This window comes from Nycticebus coucang, chromosome 11, assembly GCF_027406575.1.
Source record: "Nycticebus coucang isolate mNycCou1 chromosome 11, mNycCou1.pri, whole genome shotgun sequence".
NCBI lineage: Eukaryota > Metazoa > Chordata > Mammalia > Primates > Lorisidae > Nycticebus > Nycticebus coucang.
Window position 1 is genome coordinate 63,706,120 of NC_069790.1, and position 14,595 is coordinate 63,720,714.

General features: G+C 35.1%; 1 protein-coding gene across 8 annotated transcripts in view; it reads right to left on the reverse strand.

Annotated features, from left to right (window-relative positions):
• Positions 1–1,204: 1,204 nt before the first annotated feature.
• Positions 1,205–14,595, reverse strand: part of RUNDC3B (RUN domain containing 3B) — a 141,684-nt gene continuing 128,293 nt past the window's right edge. For 7 of the 8 annotated variants that reach the window (XM_053609097.1, XM_053609095.1, XM_053609091.1 and 4 more), the window contains one exon: positions 1,205–4,768. In XM_053609097.1, the coding sequence (XP_053465072.1) occupies positions 4,623–4,768 (146 nt within the window). In that variant the 3' untranslated portion in view covers positions 1,205–4,622. Of the gene's footprint in view, positions 4,769–7,506; positions 9,014–14,595 lie in introns of those variants that run through there. The other variant, XM_053609093.1, reaches the window with a different exon arrangement.

The following is a 14,595-nucleotide window of genomic DNA, read 5'->3' on the forward strand; positions in this document are numbered from 1 at the left end:
TGAATTTTTTTCTAAAATGAGGTTTGAAATAAAAGATTACTACTTTTTTAATCAACATTTATTCAGACATTTTTATATAGTAGACAGTATAATAAGCACTGGAGATAAGACAACATTGCATATTTTGTCATGGGCTACAGGAAGTTTCAGAGTAGTGATTGACAGAAGTATACAAAGGGAGTTATGGGAGATGTGAGGCACTCTTCACTCCGCCTGGGGGCAGAGAAGGAAAGTGGTCAGGAAATCTAAGGTTTGGACTAGCAATCCAATTAAACATGTAGAGAGTCTCAATAAGGCAAGGAAATGTAGTCCTTGTAGCTTGAGCAGTGTCCACATAGTAATGTGGTAGGAGATCAGATTAGAAATGTAATTAGTCAGAGGTCTTGTATAGTAAGGAGGAATAAGACTACAATGGAAGACAATTTAAAAGTTTTAGTGTGTATTAAAGTACTTTTAAAATGTGCCAAAATGACAAAAATGTAATTTATTTCTCCTTCCTGTCAGTTGATGGAAATGTTAAATAGATGCTCCTTTGCTTACATAAAAGCAAAGTGAAATAATTAAAAATTTTAAGAACCCTGAAGTTCAAAGCAGTCTTTTGACACTTTAGAGGTACTCAAATGTTAGTTTAGCAGAATTTGGACATTTTACTTAATGGTAGGAACTTTCAGAAATCTAAGTTGTAAATTTGAGATAATTTATTTTTTAATTTTATTTATTTTTTTTGAGATGGGGTCTCACTGTGTCATCCTAGGTTGAGTGCTGTGGTGTCACAGCTCACAGCAACCTCAAACTCTTGGGTTGAAGTGATTCTCTTGCCTCAGCCTCCCAAGTACCTGGGACTACAGGCATCCACCACAATGCCCGGCTATATTTTGTTGCAGTTGTCATTGTTGTTTAGCTGCCCCAGGCTGGGTTCAAATCTAGTAGCCTCAGTGTATGTGGCTGGTGCTGTAACCACTGTGCTATGGGCACTGAGCCAAATTTGAGATACCTTTATAAGCATTTGAAAACTTATAAAGCAACTGGCTTAGTTACTTGCTTTTTGTAAGGTTTCTGTCAATCATAATTAGTAGATTATAATTGGCATTTACCTCTTTACAACTTATATACATGACTTCATGTAATGTTAACATCACCCAGGTGGCATCACATAGGAGAAGACAGTGATTTTGTTTTACACGTGAGAAAATCAACATGACTATTGTATAATTAAATCAGTAACACTGCCAGAACCAATGCTAACCTATACCACGTAAGATGTTTTGTATCCTTAAGCATAAAATGTTACTTTTTAAAAATAGAGTATTTAAGCTGATATGAGTTGAAATAAGAATTTCTCCAAGTGAATTTTAGGTGTGAAATAATATATATTTACCACATTTGTTAAAACAAAAGATCAGTGTACAGCTTGAATCAGGTAAATTTTTGTTGAGAAAAAAAGACTACTAATGCATGGTACAAAATGTTTAATAAACATGCAACAAGTATAGTACATCAAGGCAACAAAATACACATGGAAATACTGGCATATAATTCAGCATTCTTTTCGAAGGGGTGAAAACTGTATACTACCACCTAAAATGAAAGACTACTACCTAAAATTAAAGATTGAGACATACATTGTTTCCTCATGCAAACAGTAACAAACTATCTTTAGGGTGAAATGAGCTAATGTAGAAACCCTATTTCATAATAGCAGATGAATTTTATATACCAAGAACTCCAATAAAGGAGGAAAAGTCATGATCCTCAGATGTCATGTTTAAATCTGCATTTAGCAGCATGTTAAGATGCACAAATTACTGCATACAGTAGACAAATCTGAAAATTTTTAACAACTGTGGAATCTTCCATTTCCTTCTATGTTATAAAAATGTATAGGGAAAAATTAATTTTTTAATTAATTATTATAGGATAATAAATGTCAGTTGAGAGTGGACCATGAATAAAGCATTTAAACAATTTGATGGTTCTTAGGAAAACAGAAATAGTGCTCAAAACCAGCCTAAAATTTTCAAAGTTCTTCTTATCCACTTCCTCATTCTTCTTTCTAAAATTTCCCATGTCCGCATTTTATACCTTCCTTCTATCCCCCAGAAAGATGGAAAATTGCTTTGGATACCTCACTCACAATAAAGTACACAGAATTGAGAATAAAGGTACCATTTCTCAAGAGTATTTGCATTTCTACAAGTATTAAAGTCTTAAGCTGATGGAAGAAAGCTCTATGTGTGTTCTAGCACATCTAAGATAACTTATTTTAAGGACTCTGAGGCCTCCTTTGTCCCTGAACTGACATTATGTGTACTGTCTTACACGTGAGACTGGCCTTGTGACTATTAAGTCCCAAAATCTGATCCTAAGCTCTAAATGTTGCAGGGAATCACTCACCTACACTTCTAATACAGAGAATGAATGTGGTGAGTTCAGCTCATCTTCCTCTTCTTAACAAAACAGAACAAAATAGTTTTAAGAGGAACATTCTTCCAATGGTTTCAAAGCTACTAAGCCTAAATGTAGTGTTTCATTGAACAAAAATACCATATGAAATCTCCAATAAGTACTGTGGACTTTTTGTGTAAACAATATAGAAAACTTCTTTGGCACAACTAATCATGTTTTCTTCATATTACTTACTATAGAAAATATACTCCACACATTTTCAATATGGTAGAATTTTTAGGGACAAAAGCTGTTTCAAAAATTGCAAAAAGATTTAAAATACAATTATAGCTTAAAAAAATTAGTATACCTATAGAAGTGTAGGGATTTTTAACATCAGTTTTAAGATGAGATTATGGCATGTTTAATGATATAGAATATAAAACACATGACACAAATTCATTGTTGTACAAAAAGGAAAAAAAAGCACTATATGTTAGACACTGTAAGCGTGGCTATTACCCTACTGATCCTTTATAAGCTTCTCAAATCCTTAATTGAACTTTCTTGATAAAACAATTTTTCAGCATTTGTTCTACATTTTGAAATGTTTCCAACTTTTGGGGTATACTTGATCATATCTTTAAATCAACCTTTTAAGAAAATCATGGGAAAACAAGAAGCTTAATCATTTTACTTAAATGGCCTAAAATCCAGGTAGTCCCTGGGTTACGGATGACCCAACTTTCAGCATTCCAAACTTATGAACGAGCTCACAAGCTCCCCTGAAGGATAATTTATAATTCAATTAATAATTCAGGAACTAGTTTCTTCCAGGATGTAAAACCCACATGGCATTAGCGGTTTGTTGGTACAGCTATCTTTATGCCTTGCTAGTGGCTAGTCTCACAGATGGAGAAGCAGCTGACAGAAATATAAGAACACGAGGAATCAGAAGATCCAGAGCCAAGAAAGTTTAGGACAAAAGAATTAGCCTTTGGTCTCTCTGAAGCAGGATTTGCTAAGCTTGAGGAGCAAGATCTCACAATGAGCAGTTCAGAGGTTTATCATGCAGTGAGTGGAAACATCAGCTGCTACAAGGCCATTTATGATGAAGAAAGAAAAAGGCCAAGAAACCAACTTCAATGATAAGCTTCCCTCTTCCAGCAAAAGAATCAGATCCTGATTCTCTAGTACCCACTCCATCCTCTCCAACAGCATCTCTATGATCTTCCAATTAATGTCGGCTTCCCTTCTTGCCTCAAATAGGCCCCGTCCAGTAAGACAGACAGTGGTTAAACATTAGGTGAGTGTTAACCTTTATTATTTTCTCCTGTCACCTATCTAAACTTTTTGTGTGAGTTTGTTTTTATGCTCTGTATGTTTGAATTAAAAAGGTGATACTAGTTTCTGTAATTTATTACAATATATGCTGTATTATTACCACACATGAGCCATTATTATTATTACTACTGCATATGTGCTGTTCATCGGGGATCCAACAAGTTACATACAAATCTTAACTAAAGACGTTCTTGGGAACGTACCTCATCTGTAACCCAGGAATTGCCAGTACTGTAAAATACTTTACTTAGGGCCTAACAGATTAAGTCAGTAACTGCCTAAATAGGCACATTCCTACAAAGTTTATAAAATATTAAGTGGAATGTTGATACCAAAAGATAACTGTTAAAGAAAAACTGAATAAACCACTGTGAAAATGTAGCTAAGAACCTTCCCTGGATATTAAAAACCAGCATTTAAACATTACAACTTAGGAGAAATTAATGAAAAAGTGAAATAAATCATCTTTTTTTTTAAAATCTAATCACTGAATAAAAGAGTGAAAAAATACTTAGCTTAAGTCTCTGGAATAAAACCTTGAACTCAGTCTCTGGCCACTAAGATACATTTAAACAAATATATAATATAAAAATCAGCTGAATAATAAATATGTACAATTTGCAATGAATTGTTAACTGGAGGATCTTTGAAAGATTTTTTAAGCTTGTTCATTTTTAAACCAACTCAGTGACAAATATAAGAATTTTTAAAATGAAAAACGGCAAGGTGGTTGTGTTTTTCATTTATAAGTTTACATGGAGTGGATTGAACTAAGCAAAGAATTCCAGACACACAGCAGAACAATATAAAATTTCAAAGATCTTCCCAGCAGTTAAACTTATGTAAATTGAACATTTACAACATAAAAACTTTTGGCTTTTACATAAAATTTTTCAGGATGGAGTCAGGCCTGGACTTGTCATATCTGTTATAGGACTTGCAAGGTAATCATTAGATTTTTGGCTTGTTAGTGACTTGTAACTTGCCACTGATGTTAGAGACCCACAGAGACCAAGTAATGAGGGAGTATCTTCTTTACCTAAAAATCAGGATAAAATAACAAAAAATTAACAGTCCTTCAAGAATGATATAAATAAGATCCCCAAACTTCCATACTTTATAAGATACTGTACATATATTTAGCTGTGAACTCAAAGATCTCTATGTCAACATGTTTGATCTTTCAGCATTTTCAGTATCACCCATAAAAACATTATACAAGATTATTTGAGCTTCTCATAAAAGCTGTGGATATGGAAGTTTGAGATAACCAAGTTTTAGAGCAATAATAAATGTTCATGGAATACTATTCAGCTATACAAAGTCACCCTTTGCAGCAACATGGATGGAATTAGAAGCCTTTATCTTACGTGAAACAAGTCAGACACAGGACAACCACCACCTTCTCACTTGTAAGTGGGAGCTAAGTAACATGTACATGTTAATGTAGAATGTGGAATGACAGTAGAGTCTTAGGATTAGGGGGTGGCGGGGAAGATGATAAGAAACTATGTAATGGTATTATGTATGTTACTTTGTGATGTTAGAGACCCACAGCTCTGACATCACCACTATGTAGTCTATGCACCCTATAAATTTATACAAATAAAAAATTAATTAAATATTTATCTTTTTTTGAATAACATGTTCATATTAAGTTAGTAGAGAATAATAAAAATGTAAACTAAGTCACAGTAACACTGCCCAGACGACTTGATACTTAATATAGTAGAGGAACGTTGATCCTGGCCAGATTAGACTGCCCTAACTCAACAGGAAGCTTTTTGGGGGGAGACTTTAATTCACTTACTGAACATTTATTTAGTATCCACTATGCATCAAGAACTTATGCTAAGTGCAGTAGAAGCAGAGTTTTCCACAGCCAAAGTAAAACAAGTTCTTTCCAGAACAAAGTTTATGCCCACAATGTACAAATACCAGCTTTAAGTAGCGTAGGTCTGTGAAAGGCTGTCTTTGAAAATTAGGTGGTTTCCAAAGAAGATGGAGGATTACTCAGTTTGTACTCACAGAAAGGTGAGGGGAGCCCCATATCAGATGTTTTTGAACATTATATGTTGTTTCAATGAGCCCTTCTGAAGTGTTCCCATAGTCCTTTATACTTACCCACTTCATCATGCTGTATGGTAACTCTGGAGATACTTCACTAGACTATAAACTCTTAAAGAATGAATGTGGACTTCGTGGTGGTCATTATATTCCCAGTGCCTAGTGCCTAGTAGATGATCATTAAATAACCATATAATTGATGAATGATGATTCAATGGAACTTGCACTGGGACTCAAGATAGCACTTACGTGCCTTTTAGCTGTGTGACCTCACATAAGGCATCTTCTCTGAGCCTGTTCATTACCTTGAAATGGGAAGAGATACCAGATGATGCCATCCAATTTCATAGTTTGGCTGACCAGTTAAATATAGAAAAATATAAGTGTTCAGAAAAGATATGGAGAAGTACGTGTTACTTTCAGACTTTAAGTGTTTATCGTATTATGTTAGAATCAAAAGGTATACATACTCTAAATACTCTTTTATGTTTAACCTTAGAGATTCATTTTAGGCCAAACTCAGCTCTCTGAAGTTCTTGCTAAATGTTCCAGGAATTCAACTGCTTTAAATAGTTTCTACAAATTTCTACTTGATTACTGACCCTGAAACATTTAAAAAGATTTACTGATGATTATGTATAAGTAATATTTCTAAGTATCCCCATTTTATAGATGGGGATAAATATGATGCTCGAAGGGCTGTAAATGTAGTTAAGAAAAAAAAAACTAAAATCAAGTCTAAATTCAGAGACTACATTCTTGGTCATACTCTTGTACAGAAGGGAGTCCCTGAAACCTTTTACACAGGGAATTATGTGTTTAGTTTGTATTTAAATACTTTAGGGCTCTGGGAGGCATGATTTTGAAGTACATAAATAAATGGTAAAATGGATATAGGGAAATAAGTCAGGGGCTATTGCATTTGCCCAAACAAGTTTGGAAGGGACACAGATAAAGAACGGAGAAGAAGTCTTTAGAAAGTCAAACTGCCCAGTGATATACGGGACTGTTGAGTCTTTTTTCAGTGATTAATTTGAGTTCTCTGTACATATAAGTTATCAAGCTTTTGTCCTATTCATAATATGCAAATCTTTTCCCATTCTGAAGGTTGTCTGTTTGCTTTGGTTGTTGTCTCCTTAGCTGTATAGAAGCTGTACAGTTTAATTAAAAGAGCCAACAATCCCACATACTATTGGGCAAGAGACATGAATAGAACTTTCTCTAAAGAAGACAAATTGCTAACAAGAATAAATGCTCATTGTCCCTAATTATCAGAGAAATGCAAATCACCCCCACCCCTGAGATATCACCTAACCCCAGTGAGAATGGCCCACATCACAAAGTCTCAAAGATGCAGATGCTGGTGTGGATGTGAAAAGAAGGGAACACTTTTACACTGCCAGTGAGACTGCAAACTAATACAACCTTTTTTGAAGGAGGTATGGAGAATCCTCAAACTACAATTCCCATTTGATCCTGCAAGCCCATTACTAGGCATCTTCCCAGAGGAAAAAAATCCTTTATCATAAAGATCTTTGCACTAGGTTGTTTATCGCAGCTCATTTACAATTACCAAAATGTGGAAACAGCCTATATGCCCACCAACCCAAGAATGGATTAGCAAGTTGTGGTATATAAATACACACACACACACCATGGAATACTATTTAGCCACAAAAAAGATGGAGACTTTATATCTTTTGTATTAACCTGGATGGAGATGGAACACATTTTTAGTAAAGCATCACAAGAAGGGGGAAGCAAGAATCCACTGTACTCAGTTCTAATATGAAGGGAGTAGATGATCTAATACAAGATGAGGGGAAAGGGAATCAGGAAGCAGGGAGAAGGGAGGAAGAAGGGGGATGAGGGTCACAGTGTATGGCACACCTCTTGGGGGTGCAACACAATTATAAGAGGGACTTTACCTAACAAATGCAATCAGTGTAACCTAATTCTTTGTACCCTCAATGAATCTCAAACAACAACAAAAAAAGTCAAACTGCTAGGACCTGGTAATAGGAAAATGTTAGGTGAGGGAGTCATGAATGACTCAGTAGTTTTTAGAACTAATAGGTGGATGGTGAGATCACCTACTCTAAGGAGTAGAAGTTCAGAGTGGGAAGGAAGATTATCAATGGGAACAAAGAGGCAGTGAGTACATGCCCTAATTTAAAGAGATTCCTTAGCCTCTATCATAAATCCATCAACTTAGAAGACAATTTATATAAAACTGTTACGTAAGGACCGTGTCACCTTTTTCTTTTGAGAAAAGGAGTAGCCATTTTATCCAGTAAAATTTCAAACTATTAGAACCAATGGGTATTATAGTTGTATCTGGTTGGGAGAGAGTTTTTTTGCATGTACATGTGTGAACTTGGTCACAAGTACCCATGTGGATATGACTTTAACTGAGTTACTTGTGTACCAAGTATATATGCTGCCTCAAATACCTTCAAAAGCATAATTTGGCTTTAAAATGAAAAGTTTTTATAGAAAATCATGAAAACAGACAGCTGGACAGAAATTTATTACTGAAGCAGCTATCTGTCATTAGAATTACTGCAAGTCATATTTTCTTGTAACACAGAGTGCTTGTAAGAAAAAGTAATCTTCTAAAAAAGAAGACTACCTTGTAAGTACTATATTTTGCTGGGTGTAATGTATGCTTGTTTGTCTAAATATTTGAGGGGAAAATAGGATGCATGTGGGTGGTACCACTCAGGAGCTAGGGAGCCCAGTGGGCCTCCTGGGAACCACATGCCCTCCCACCTGGGCCCACTGGACACGCAGGGATCCAGTCTGGGAGGATCCGAGATCTGGCAGAAGAGGGTCAGAGTGGCCTCCACTGAGTTCTGCAATTAGGGGGGGATGGTGAAGGTACTGGGGAGGCTGCCACTATGCGTGGCAAGGCCCGACGTCCAATCATGCAGAGGGGACTAGAATACAATGCAGGCCCCAGGAACCCATCTGGCTGCCCATGGGCCAGTGGCCTCAGAAGCTCCCATCCCATCAGGCATGCATGTGGCCATCTCCACCAAGACCCCAGACTTGATAGGGAGGGAAGGGATCCCAGGAGAAGGAAGGGACAGCTTTTCCAGAGCAGGAGGCTGCAGGAGGGTGGTGTGATCTCCATGTTTACAAAGGTAGCATTAGCCCTTCCCAGATGGGCCTCTCCCAGCCAAGAATGCCAGCCGCTTTCTCCAGGGGAATTTTCCTGAAAGTTTGGGGAAAAAACCTGAGTGCACATTATAAATGGGATTGCATTTTATACAGCAAAATATAGTAGAAAAAACTTTGTAATATATGCAAAAGGATATTTCAATCACATGCCAAGCATGTAACTGAGGTAGGAAAAATTCCTTAGAATAGATGGAAGGAAATTTTAAAGCAACAAGCAATTGGTGTGACCGACTCACGCATCAATTTGTCAGAGCACTCCTATCATCTCTGAAGAGAAGCTGTTTAAACTTTCAGATGAATTTGATTTTATTGAGGAAAAAAATGAAACTGTAAGTTAGGCAAATAGAAAGTGGCTGCATAAAAACATGCAAATGCTTATTGGTAGCTTAAAGGAAAACTCCCATAACAGTGGAGTTCTATTTGAGGAAATGGTTCTCTGTTTGCACAGAGGATGATATTATGAGGAAAGACAGGCTCATAGAAGACATGGGTTCTAAACATGAAGTTCTAGGAATACCTTGAACAAATGAATTCAGTTTTATTTTCCTTTCATAGATACATAGGAATGACATTTAATTTTTAATATCTGTGCTTAAAAGTTGAAAAGCAATGAACAATCTGAAAATTAAATAATTCCATTTGTAATAGCATTTAAAATAACATGTTTAGGAGTAAATATAATTAGAGAAGGGTAAGAGTTGTACACTGAAAACTTTAAATATTGCTAAAAGTAATTAAAGATCTAAATAAATGGAAAAACATGCTGTCTTTCCAAGGACTAGAAGACAGTACTGTTAAGATGGCAATACTCCTCAAATATCTGCAAATTCAATATAATCCCCATTAAAATTCTAACCACCCTTTTTCAGAAATGACAAGCTGATTCTAGAATTGACATGGAAATGCAAAAGACCAGGCCAAGTGCGGTGGCTCACAACTGTAATCCTAGCATTCTGGGAGACCGAGGTGGGCCAACTGCTTGAGTTCAGGAGCTTGAGACCAGCATGAGCAAGAGCAAGACCCTAAAAATAGAAAAACTAGCTGGGTGTTGTGGCAGAAGTCTGTAGTCCAAGCCACTCAAGAGGCTGAGGCAAGAAGATCGCTCAAGCCCAGGAATTTGAGGTTGCTGTGAGTATGACACCATGGCACTCTACCCAGGGTGATGGACTGAGACACTGTCTCAAAGAAAAGGAAAAAAAAAAAAAAGCAAAGAACCCATAGCTCAAACAATCTTAAAATCAACAAAGTTGCAGAACGCAAACATCCTTATTTCAAAACTAACTACAAAGCTAAAGTCATTAAGACAGTACGGTACTGGCATAAAAACAGTGTGGTAATGGCCTGAACATAGACTGATGGAATGGAATTGAGAATCCACCAAATCCCAACTTGAAAATGGGAAAAAGGAAATGGGAAAGGAAAAAAAAAAAAAAAAGAATTGAGAATCCAGAGACAAATTCATACATGTATGGTTAATGGATTTCAACAAGGGTTCCAAGACCATTTAACAGCAGAAAGAATGGTCATTTCAACAAAAGACAAGGAACAACTACATATTCATGCAGAAAAAAATTAACTCTAAATGGCTCAAAGACCTAAATAAATATAAAAGCTATTCCTATAAATTCTTAGAAGGAAAACATACATATAAATCCACATGACCCTGCTTGTGCTTTTGATATAACACTAAAAGTAACCAAAAGCAAAAATAGATAAATAGGACTTCATCAAAATTAAAAACTTTGAGAGTCAAGGAACACTAGTAAAAAAATGAAAAGATATCATTCAGAATGGGAGAAAATATTTTCAAATTATATATTTGATAGAGATCTGGGTATCCAGAATATATATAAAGAATTATTATATCTCCTCAATAAAAAAGACAATGTGATTTTAAGATGGTCACAGCATTTGAATGAATATTTCTTTAAAGATGATACACCAATGGCCAACAAGCACATGAAAAGTTGGTCTACATCTTTATTACTCATTAGGGAAATGCAAATCAAAGTCATAATGAGATACTTCACACCATTAGGTTGGCTATAATCAAAAAGACAATAAAAAGTGTTGGTAAGAGTGTAGAGAAATTGAAACTCTCATACATTTGCTGGTGGGCTTGTAAAATGGTGCACCCCTTTGGGAAAAAGGTTGGCAGTTCCTCAAATGGTCAAACACATGACCCAGCCAATTCCATTCCTAGGTATATACTCAAGATAAATAAAAATTTATGTGCACAAAAATTTGTACACAAATTCTCACAGCAGTATTCATAACAGCCTAAAAGTAGAAATAACCCAAATGTTCAACTGATGAAGGAGAAAATTATGGTATATCCATACAGTGGAATATTATTCAGCCATAAAAATAAACAGAGTACTGATACATGTTACATCATGAATGAACCTTGAAAATATACTGAGTCAAAAAATTCACGTTTTTAAAAAAGCCACACTGTATGATACCATCATACGAAATACCCAGAACACACGGAAACATGCAGAGGAGGAATTGTGACTGAGTACTAATAGGTACAGGGCTTCTTTTGGGGGGTTGGGGGGGGCTGATAGCAATGTTTGGGAAATAAGTGGTGATAGTCATATAATATCCTGAAAATTCTAATCACTACTGAATTGTATAGTTTAAAATGATGAATTTGATGTTATGTGAATTATATTTACATTAAAAGGTTAATGTCAAGATTACTTTAAATAAATATAAAAATGCTAAGAGATATTAAAACATGTTATGGTTTAATTGTCAATTGTTTTCTTTAATAATGGTATGTCTCAAAACCCAGGGCCTCATAGATTTGATAAAATGAAGTAACTAGCACAATGCCTGTTGCATATGAGGGACTTAATAAGTGCTTCTTGAAAAAAATGACAATTCCTCAAATTTGTCTAACAATGATTAAGGTAAATTTTGAATTATGAGATTTATTTAATAATAAGTAAGAAAATAGAGGTACTTTTTGCTTTATTCCTTTTTAATTATAATATTTATTAAAATATGTCCTTGAGGAATATAAGTTCTGCAACTATTTAAAGATATAAAATTACTGCTTTTCTGCTTAAACCAAATTTTAGAATATATAAATTGCTATTTTTTAATGAAATGCAAATTAAAATCACAGTGAGGTATCATATATACACCTTTCAGAATGGCTAAAATAAAAAAAGTGACAACAGTAAATGCTGACAGGGAGAAACTGGATCACTCATCCATTGGTAGTGAGAATCCAAAATGGTTCAGTCACTCTGAAACCCACAGCTTGGCAGTTTCTCATACAACCCAGCATCTGTACCCCTGGGTATTTATCCCAGAGAACAGAAGACTTATGTTTACACAAAACCCTGCAAAGGAATTTTCATAGCAAATTTATAGCCCCAAACTGGAAACAACCTAAATGTTTTTCAACAGGTAAACTGTTCAAAGGGATATGCTGAATGGAAAAACCCAATCCCAAAAGTCTGTATCAGCGGTTCTCATCCTGTGGGTTTCGACCCCTTTGGGGGTCAAATGACCCTTTCACAGGGGTTGCCTAAATACATCCTGCATATCAGATATTTACATTACAATTCATAACAGTAGCAAAATTACAGTTATGAAGTAGCAACAAAAATAATTTTATGGTTGGGGGGGTCACCACAACACGAGGAACTGTATTAAAGGGTCACAGCATTAGGAAGGTTGAGAACCCCTGGTCTATATACTATACTGCATAAACCATACATATACACACTATGTATACACACACTATATATATATGTAACAGATAATATATATACACACACACATTATGGTAGTCTTACACATATGGTATGATTTTCATAGTACTCCTGAAGTGACAAAATTATACGAACAGAGAACAAATTGGTGTCACCACAGATTAGAGATGGGCAGATACCAGGTAGGGGTGGGAAGCCTGTCGGTGTCATTACAAAAAGGGCACCACAATGGATCCTTGCAGCAACGCAGCTGTTCTACCCCTTGAGTGTGACGGTGTATACACAGCTCTACATGTGTCCTAAAATGGCAGAACTACACACACTGTAAGTACATGTAAATTAGAATGAAATCAGTAAACTGTATTGATTTCAAGATCATGGCTTCAACGATGTCACCATGTTACCACTGAGGTAAACTTGGTCAAGGATACATCCAGTACCCTTCTCTGTATTATTTCTAACAATTACATGTGAATTCATAATTATCACAAAATAAAAAGTTAAATTTTAAAAAGTGGGTAGCTAGGGAAATTCCTTAAAATGTGATAAGCATTCAGGAAAAGGTACAAAATATGAAGGAACACTAAGTGAACATAATTACCACGTGCGTACTTATTTTTACACTTAAGATATACTGAAGTGTAGGTAAATTCCTAGATGCATGATTACTGAATTAGGAAGTGAAAGTATATGTAGGATTGCATTAATTTTAAATTAATTTAGGAAAACTGACAATGTATTTCTATTTGTTCAAGTCTAATTTTCTGTCTCTTAAGAATGATTTACAGTTCTCCTCATCCAGGAATAAATTTAACAAGAAATTTGCAAAATCTAAGTGTTTTATTTTCTCTTTGCTACTTAAATGGTTTTTCCCCTACCATTAGTTTATGGCTTGTACATGTAAAAGCTACTGATTTCTGTATGACTATTTTATATCTGCTACTTTATAGTACTGTATTTATTGTGTAAGTTATTTCTCTACTGCTTTCCAGATTCATAAAATCATCTGCAAAAATACAGTTCTCATGTCTCTACTTGAGTTTCTTCTCTAAATTCATTCGCTAATTTCTCTGGTATAATGTTAAACTTTGGTGGAAACAATGGATAACTGTACTTTGTTCAGAAGCTAAGTATTTTCCCTTTAAGTAAGAAACCAGCTTTAGGAAAAAGACATACACATACACGCACACATACACAGAATAAGTATATTCACATAAAGAATTCTTCAGACTTTTTTTGAATGTTTTTGTCACACAGGCTTTTTGGCATCTGTGGCAGGTTGCCTCTTTTATCTCATATCTATTAATATGGTATGTTACATTAATGGATTTCCTATTATTAAATTACACTATTGAGCCTCACATTCCTGAAATAAATCCATCTGGTTGTGGTGTATCACTTTCTTTAAGTGTTGCTAGACTCTGTTCATCACTATTATTTAGAAATTTTGTATCAATGCCCATAGTGATAATAATCTATAATTTTTTATTTGTCATACCTATTTATCACATTATGCCTATCTCCTAAAAGAATTATACATCTTTCCTTCATTTCTCACACTTTGGAATAATAATTTATGAAGCATAAATTCTCTGTAGAGTAGTTCCTCAAGAACATTCTCTATGTATTTTTTGGAGATTTTCTTATTTAAGCTTTCTACCTCCAATAGGTATAATTATGGTAAAGTGTGTTTGTAGAGGAACTATCCATTTCATCTAGGTTTTCAAATTCATTTACACCTGGGAGTCTGTAGAGTAGTCTCATGGGATTTTTAAACTTCTTTTTCAATGATTGCTTTCCCTTGTCAGTTCTCATTTTTATTTGTGCTTTTTCCCTTTTGTGATTAAATTAGTTTAATATATATACTATACTTTGTGGAGGAAAA